Below are 9,575 nucleotides of genomic sequence, written 5' to 3' on the forward strand. Positions count from 1 at the left end.
ATTCTCCTGCCTCAGCCTCCTGAGTAGCTGGGATTACAGGCGTGTGCCACTATGCCCAGCTAATTTTTGTGTGTGTGTGTTTTTAATGGAAACAGGTTTCACCATGTTGTTCAGGCTGGTCTTGAACTTCTGACCTCATGATCTGCCCGCCTCCGCCTCCCAAAGTGTTGGGATTACAGACGTGGCCACCACGCCTGACCCCCTTGTCTTTTTCTTTCCAAAAAATTGCTGTTAGATACACAAATTTCATCAGATTTGGGTTTGATATTTTTTTTCCCCCCAAAAAAAATATTTTGTAGGAGTGATGTGTACTTCTATCAGGAACGACCAGATGATGTTTCACTGTTTTTCTTTTTTCTGATATTAAGATTGAGCAGTGGTTTTGGGTATTGTCAGCCTTACTCCTTTATTTTACTAAGTTTCCCATTTGTTTTTTCCAAACAGAAAAACTGAAAGAATTTTACAGTGAACACTCTTGCATACCCATCACCTAGATTCTACAATTAACATTTTACTGTATTTGCTTTATCACCTATTTATCTATGCATCCTTCTATCTCTCAATCGATCTTTTTTGTGTATTTCATAGTGAGTTGCAGTCATTAATATACCTCACCCTTAATCACTTCAGTATTTCATAGTGAGTTACAGTCATTAATATACCTCATTCTTAGTCACTTTGGTATTTACATGAACTAGAGTTCAGTATAGTTTTCAGATAAAGTTTACATATAGTGAAAACACAGATCTTAGTGTATCATTCAGTGAGTTTTAACAAGTACAGACACCTGTGTAACTCAAATCAGTATCAAGACATAGAACATTACTAACACACCCAGAAAGTTCCCTCCTGCTCCTTCCCAGCCAGTCTCAGCAACTGCCCCACCCCATGAGCAACTACCTGTCTGATATTCTTCACCATAGATTTATTTTTTCCTGCTACAGAATGTTTCATATAAATGAGATTATATAGTATATACTCTTTTGTGAAAAGTTTTATAACTCAACAGAATGTTTCCAAAATTTAACCATATTGTTTTCCCACTAGTATTTCCCTTACAGCTTTGAGCAGTCATCCTGATTATAATTTGTATGTAAATTACAAAACTGTGGTATTCTGTGTTTTGTTTGTTTTAGCTGAAATGCATAAAGAGAAACTTGCCTTTATCCGCTGTGGTTTACCCTGAAGTACAGTTCAGATAAGAGAAGCAAGATAGGTTTGATATTTTTCCTTAATTACTAGTTTTATAATTAGTTGATTACCTAGTATCCTCCAAAGGTAGATAATGAGGGCTTTTCTTTCTCATTATGAATTTATATTTAAACATATTTGTTGTGTTTTAATTCATTATGGATTGTCCCATCTTTGATCAGTGGCACTTGATTCAAATTGGCTCATTCATCCTTTTTTTTTTTTTTTCTGAGACAAGAGTTCTGCTGTTTTGACCAGGCTGTAGTGAAGTGGCGTGATCTTGGCTCACTGCCTCCCGAGTGGCTGGGTTTATAGGCACCCACCACCACTTAACACAACTTTCTTAGCCTTTAATAGCTCTCTGATACAACATGCTTTTTTACAGGCTCATCTTATGTATTTCCTCACCCAGACCTGGAATCAACCTTTTCCCAAAACTCTCTGGTTTCATTTAGTGTGAAATAATGTTTATAGACTACAATCTGGGTGCTACAGGAATTCATCACTACTGGTTTGTCATAGTGTTTAGATTTTTTCAGTCGAAAGAGTTGGGACATGTTTTGTGGTTTGAGATATAATACAGCTTTTGAAAATACGAATTCATACTAATATTTTCAGTTTAAAATTAGGACTATAGGTTTTTACATAATTACATTCACCTGACATCTACATCTTCTTTCCTATGAACTGAAAAACATAGTTCACAACAACGCTAACATAATTATTAATTTGCTTTATCCTATGGTTAATACAGCAGCTGCAGAATAATAACACAAGTATTAGCACCAACAAAATGATTACTAAGAATGATTTTAAGACTGTTTTTCTCTATGAAGGATGTGTAGTAGTCAAATTACTGTGTTTTAATGTTACTTGAATAGTTCCTTTCTATGTGATTATACTACATCCTCAGTACACAAGTTCTTATGTTTCTTTTTGCATTTGATTTTTAGGAATTTTTCTTAATAATTATATAAAACAATCCAAAAAGTCAAATCTGTTAATAGTATTAAGACATGTTCAGAAAAGTCTATATTCTATTCCTGAATCCTCTGCCTTATTTCCTTCTTCTCCTTAGAGGCTGACCGTTTTTGTTTTGGTTCAGTTTGGGGTTTGGTTTATCCTTCTATTTTTAAAAACAGTGTTATATATAAATATTTTTAATTGAGGAATAATTTATATAATTAAAAATAAATATAGTAATATCGCTTGGAACTTTCCATAGTGATAGAAATCAGAAAGTAGTTGCCTAAGTTTGACTAGAAAGAGGCTAAGAGATTTTAGCTCTCAGACTAAAGGCTCAGGGGTGATAGAAATTCTTACCCCTAACCTCCTGTCACCTAGCATATTGTGCTTAAAGAAATTTCTGGTACAGTAAGGGTTCTGTTTTAGGAAAAAGAAAAAACAGCACTGGGATCACAAGGAAATAGATAATTTTTGGAGAGGAATCAGTGGGGATGGAGCATACAATTTTAATGCACAATATTTTTAGACTACAAATTTGAAAATAATTTTATGTCTTAAGATATAGATCAAAGTCAATTTTAAAGAAAGGTTAATTTTTAAGAAATTTTGTTAGTGATCAACAATTTATTGCAAAGTTTGCTACAACAATCTAAGTCTTTCATCAAATTCTTTGCAAGTAATTTTTTTCACTCTGATTTTTTCAGATGTGTTTTTAATGACTGATTCTTCAATTTTTTGTATTTAGGGCAACACACAAGTTTGCTGATTGCAAAGCAAAACGTGACACCCCCACCTCATGCACTGTTGATTATTCTACTGTGTATTTTGTCAACATTGAAGTCTGGGTAGAAGCAGAGAATGCCCTTGGGAAGGTTACGTCAGATCATATCAATTTTGATCCTGTATATAAAGGTAGTTATAAACCTGAATTTGAGAGTTTATTTGACACTGTAGTAGTTTATAAATTAGTTTTTATATTTAGATTTTTTTAGATTTTAATGTAGTTTTTAGATTTTAAATTTTAGATTTTAATGTAGATTTTAGATTTTGATTAATGTAGAAACAAGCATTTATTTATCTTAGTGATTTTTATGAAGTAATTTTATCAATAATATCAAATAGAATTGGGAAAAAGAAAAATATCCATAATCCAACCATACTTAACAGCTGTTTTCACTTTGAATGTTTTCTGTTCTCAAACATCTTACGCCATTGTAATTACAGTATGTATGTTCCATTTTTACTCTCTTTTTTAAAAATTTGATATCATAAGTATTTGTCTTTTGACATATGAACCTGAAGAGATTAAAAAATGTAGTAAACTAACAAGGAAAACTAAAGATTCCTTGGAAGTCTTTTTTGTTTCCATTATGAGGTATATATATAGCATAGCATAATTTTCAGAGAATTTAGTTCATTTGGTAAGGATAAATGAATATTGTAAAATAAAGGAAGGACAATATAAAGAGTATATTTGAGTTTCTATATGAAATTGTAAAACATAGTAAACCTTAGGATTTATTTTATTTTTCAGTGAAGCCCAATCCGCCACATAATTTATCAGTGATCAACTCAGAGGAACTGTCTAGTATCTTAAAATTGACATGGACCAACCCAAGTATTAAGAGTGTTATAAGACTAAAATATAACATTCAATATAGGACCAAAGATGCCTCAACTTGGAGCCAGGTAAATTGAAAGTTACTGTTTATTCAAATAGTCCTTTCAGCCCTCTAATCTTAAAAAGGTTCAGTCATTTTCTAAATGTCTTTAAGTTTCTGGTTATGTGAAATATTTTCCTTGACACCTCTTCTGGGTCTTTATTTCAAACAAGGGGAATCAGGAAGATATCCAGATAGAAAATACAGCCTTGCTAAATACAGTAACCTTTAAGTAAAACATGAAAATGATATAGGGTGATAGGAAATGGCTTTTTTTTTTTTCTTCTTCTAGAAACAAGGTGCCCATTTGCCCAGGCCGCTGGCTCACTGCAATTTCAAACTTAAGCTTAAGTGATCCTCCTGCCTTAGTCTCACTACAGGTGTGCACCACCATACCTGGCTTTTTAAAATTATTATTTTTTTGTGGAGATGGAGTCTCACCATGTTGCCCAGGATGGTCTCAAACTGCTAGCCTTAAGCGTTTATCCTACCTTGGCTTCCCAAAGTGCTGGGATTACAGATGTGAGCTACCCCTACTAACCTAGAAATGGCATTTTTGATGTGAGATACAAAGAATACAAGTAATAAGAAGCAAATTAAGTGGAGGAGCAAAAATAAAGAGATTATAAGGATAAGGTAGCTAGTGTAGGGATTGGTGTGCCGTAGTTCACCAAAATCAGCCTGTGACTTGTTTTTGTAAATAAAGTTTTATTGGAACACAGCCACATTCATTTCTTTACATACTGTCTCTATTTTTATTCTACAATGGAATTGTTGAGTAGTTAAAAAAGAGACTATCTGGCCCGCAAGCCTAAAATATTAGTAAATATTTTATCTACCTTTGTATAGAAAGTTTGTTAACCACTGAGGTAGAGGAAGGGATTGGTAGGGAACTTGTAGGACTGAAAAGGATAGTATACCTAAAGATGATGATGCCGGCGAAAGAAATACTTGGAGCTTTTAAAAAGGCTATCACCATAGCGTTCAGCTATCCATACTCTTCTCTGTTTTGATTCCATTTATCACAAACAGTATGTCTTTGCTTTTGTTGCTCTGGTCACAGTGAACTTGTAAGGGAATTGGGCTGATGACTTTACTACTTGTCTCCTTACCCCACTTATCTAAAGGGCTGAGAATACAATCAGAAAAAGCAATAAAACAAAATTGGATTAATACTTCATGTTGTACAGAGAATATACATACCTGAAGTTCTTCAAAATGCGATATTAAGTACAGAATCTTAATTGAGTGCTACAAAAAAGACTGACATTTATTTTGTATCCAATATCAAATTAGAGTGATGTGACCAGTTATTTATCTATATTTAATCTCCTCTTTTTATCTGAAAGCCAAGTTTAAAAGCCAGGAAAACTTTTGTTTTTCTTGTTTGGGCTGGATATCTTCCTTTTGCCCATCCACATCTATACTGTACCCTTCTCTTTGTTGTGTCATGCTGACCTGTATAGATTTCATCTGTGGGTTCCCATTCTTTGTAGCTTCTTATGACTGGTTAATGGAAGGAAGGGACTAGGCAGGAGAGAAGACAGATAGAAGAACAGTGAAATTGGCATGTTGATTTTCCCCGCTTCTTCCTGGGAACTGGCTGTCTTTTTTCCTTTCTTTCTTTTTTTTTTTTGAGATGGAATTTCACTCTTGTCACCCAGGCTAGAGTGCAATGGCGTGATCTTGGTTCACTGTAACCTCCATGTCCAGCTAATTTTTGTATTTTTAGTAGAGATGGGGGTTTCACCATGTTGGCCAGGTTGGTCTCGAACTCCTGACCTCAGGTGATCCACCCACCTCAGTCTCCCAAAGTGCTGGGATTACAGGCGTGAGGCGCTGCACCTGGCTGGCTGTCTTTCAACTGAAGGTCACTGCCTGTCAAGATAGCCCTCTCTAGCTGACCTTCTTTCAGGTTCTGGTACTTCTCCTCATCCCTTTGGGCCTAGAGGTAGAAACAGCTCTAAGCCCCACAGTACTAACTGCACTCTCTAAGGATCCATATACTCTGTACGTAGTCCCTTTATGAAGCCCTCCTTGAATTATTCTAAGTGGAGTGTGCCATCTGTTTCCTGCAGAAATCCTAAGCTATAGGCCCTATGGAAGAAATAAAGGGAAAAAAGGAAAGATAATAGATGTTTCCATACTCCTCAAACCTAATAATTTTACTGATTTGGACTGCTTTTTAACTTACACTTATTTCTCTCCAGAGGTTGAGTTTAATGTATTAGTCTTGTTTCAATAAAATAGTTTCAGGAGGCTGAGGCAGTAGAATCACTTGAACCTGGGAGGTGGAGGTTGCAGTGAGCCGAGATCACACCATTGCACTCCAGCCTGGGCCACAGAGGGAGACTCTGTCTCAAAAATAAATAAATAAAAATAGTTTCTAGGCTGGGCACAGTGACTCACGTCTATAATCCCAGCACTTTGGGAGGCCGAGGCAGGTGGATTGCTTGAGGTCAGGAATTCCAGACCAGCCTGGCCAACATGGTGAAACCTCATTGATACTAAAAAATACAAAAATTAGCTGGGAGTGGTGGTGGGCACCTGCAGTCCCAGCTACTCAGAGGCAGAGGTAGGAGAATCGCGTGAACCTGGGAGGTAGAGGTTGTGGCGAGCCAATATTGCACCACTACACTCCAACCTGGGCAACAGAGCAAGGCTGTGCTGCAGAAGAAAAAAGTTTCTAAATTTTAACACAACTTAGAAGACCTTACTAATTGAGGTTTTCTGTTGGTTGATTTGCTTTTTTTCAGATTCCCCCTGAAGATACAGCATCCACTCGATCTTCATTCACTGTCCAAGATCTTAAACCTTTTACAGAATATGTGTTTAGGATTCGCTGTATGAAGGAAGATGGTAAGGGATACTGGAGTGACTGGAGTGAAGAAGCAAATGGGATCACCTATGAAGATAGTAAGTAAATAAGTATATGAAGAAGTAAAGCTATTGGAATTCCATCTGTGAATTGATTCTGGTTTTAATAATATAGCCTCATTGCTTCTTGGTTTGTGATCATTTTATTCAAACTGCAGTATTTTATGTTTTCATTTTTAAGGACATTAAGATATAAAATTTAATATGGATCATTGATAGTATAAGTCTATTTGATACCTAATTAAATTATCATGGAGGCCAGGTGGGGTGGCTTACGCCTGTAATCCCTGTACTTTGGGAGGCTGAGGTGGGCGGATCATAAGGTCAGGAGTTCGAGACCAGCCTGGCCAATATGGTGAAACCCCTTCTCTATTAAAAATACAAAAATTAGCCATGCATGGTGGCGGGCGCCTGTAGTCCCAGCTACTCGGGAGGCTGAAGCAGGAGAATCGCTTGAACCTGGGAGGCGGAGGTTGCAGTGAGCCAAGATCACGCCACTGCACTTCAGCCTGGGTGACAGAACGAGACTCCGTCTCAAAAAAAAAAAAGTCATCATGGAATGATGACTTAGATAATCAGAAAACCGTTGACTTAACTGTTGATAAGTCTAGAACATTTTACTCAAGGAGACTTCTCCAGAGATACTCCTAACTAGAGAATCACATCCAGAATCATTAAAATCACACAGTCTAGCAAACTATACCTTAGATTCTCACTATCAAAAAGATATTTGTATTATACCTTTTATTCATTTTTTTTCTAATAGCATTTGATAAGCCCCTGGGAAGCGGTTGATCTTGGAATTTTGGTTGGTTAGTTTTTATTTTCCTTTTTTCTCCTATAGATAATATATATGGTATAGAATAAAAAAGGCACAAAAAGAGTGTACAGTCTAAAGTAAGATCTTCACTGCAAAGCAGCTGATGTTACTAAGTTCAAGAAATAATCCTGTGGCATACATTTTTCATTTTGAGACCTTCCTATCACAGACTCATCTCTTAGTTATCAGTGGCAGTAGCTGTGGCTGAAAAATTCCCCTACCACCTATATCCCTTTACTTCCAGCTCTTCTAGAGGTTTAGGTCATGTGACTTGAGAATGTCAAAGGCAGAAATTTCCCTTCTCCCCTAAGAATTTTCTCTAACTCATAAATGCTGAGAAAGAAAGCAATTTTGGCTATTGCTGCTTTGGGAGTCCTCAGCCAGATTGCTTTGTCTTGACCAGGAATCCTTAAAATGAGATACATGGGGAGGAGTTCATGAAATACTTAAAATATTGTGGTTAGTGCCTGTGTGCATTTTTAATGTACCAAGTGTACATAATCTTCATCAGATCAATGAGTGAATGAAATCTCTGGGTTCTCTTTATGTTAGGAAATATTTCCAGCTCATATATATATATATTTTTAAATAATTTCATGTTCTTTATTCTGTTTGGGTGCTGCACTGTACTCATGTGAATTTATGCATTTGAACTTCTGTACCAGCAGCCTTTTTCCCAACCTTTCTGGTCTGCCTGTCCTATCCTTTCTGTTTTGTTGTCTGTAATTGCCTCTTCATGATTAACATGTCAGTACTTAGATTTTTTTGTTGTTTTTTGGAAATAGTGCCTTACTCTGTTGCCCAGGCTGGAGTGCAGTGGCATGAACACGGCTCACTGCAGCCTCAACCTCCAAGGCTCAAGCGATCCTCCTGCCTTAGCCCCCAACGTAGCTGGGACAACAGGCACGCGCCACCATGCCCAGCAAATTTCTGTATTTTTTTGTGGAGACAAGGTTTTGCCTTGGTGCCCAGGCTGGTCTTTAACTACTGAGCTGAAGTGATGCCTCGGCCTCCCAAAGTGCTAAGATTGCAAGCACGAGCCACTATACCCAGCCTCACTGCTTAGATTTTATTCAACTCCTTTCTTATTCTACTGACTACCATATCTTGCTATTATATTTATAAAAATTTTGAGAAACTAGTTAACGCCATTGGTTTTTTTAAAGACAAACTTTTTGCAATAAAAAGCTTAACAATGAGAAGTAAAAATGAAATGTCGGTTGATATTACTTACTGCTGAAAATTATATACTACACTACATTTAATGGCTACTATAAAAGTTTTAAAAAATACTGCAGGTATTTTTAAAACCAAATTTAATTACTGGTATTTAACAATTTATGTTTTGGCTGGGTATGGTGGCCACACCCCCCCAGCTACTTGGGATGCTGAGGTAGGAGGATCACCTGAGCCTAGGAGCTGAAGGTTATAGTGCACTACAGTCATCCACTACACTCCAGCCTGGGCAACAGAGTCAGACACTGTCTCTGGAAAAAAACACTGTTTTATGGAGTGCTTTTTCAGATGGTTAGTGATTATCATAACAATACTGTGCATTTGTTTTTATTACATCCCGTCACTCTCAATCATCCTTACATAAAGTAATAAACTTATTTTAGTACATTTATCTTAATTTGTTTTATTATTCCTATGAATATTTAGGGGTAAGCAATGTGTTTAAATAGATTTTCCAGTTTGATTTTCAGCGATAAGTAGTATCAACTTATATTTATTTCATTTTTATTTTTCACTGTTAAAAACTTTGTTTCAAAAAGTTCATTTTTTTCTTTAAAAATCATATAAACTAATTTTTCAAAATTTTTATAATCAGAAGACCTGGTATTTAATAGAATAAGAGAGGAGTTGAATAAAATCTAAGATCATGAAGAGGCAATTACAGATGACAAAACAGAAGTGAGGACAGGCAGACAGACCCAAGAAGGCTGGGAAAAGGCTGCTGGTACAGAAGATTCAAGCAGATAAATACACAAGAATACAGTGCAGTATACAAACAGAATAAAGAGCATGAAGTTATAAGAAAGAGTGATTCCTATTTAGTT

General features: G+C 36.1%; 1 protein-coding gene across 1 annotated transcript in view; it reads left to right on the forward strand.

Moving 5' to 3' along the window:
• Positions 1-9,575, forward strand: part of IL6ST (interleukin 6 signal transducer) — a 46,146-nt gene that overhangs the window by 21,200 nt on the left and 15,371 nt on the right. The window contains exons 4-7 of the mRNA XM_011942928.1: positions 2,881-3,069; positions 3,692-3,846; positions 6,575-6,734; positions 8,682-8,734. Of these exons, the coding sequence (XP_011798318.1) occupies positions 2,881-3,069; positions 3,692-3,846; positions 6,575-6,734; positions 8,682-8,734 (557 nt within the window). The remainder of the gene's footprint in view (positions 1-2,880; positions 3,070-3,691; positions 3,847-6,574; positions 6,735-8,681; positions 8,735-9,575) is intronic.

This window comes from Colobus angolensis, unplaced genomic scaffold, assembly GCF_000951035.1.
Source record: "Colobus angolensis palliatus isolate OR3802 unplaced genomic scaffold, Cang.pa_1.0 Scaffold212, whole genome shotgun sequence".
Lineage (NCBI taxonomy): Eukaryota > Metazoa > Chordata > Mammalia > Primates > Cercopithecidae > Colobus > Colobus angolensis.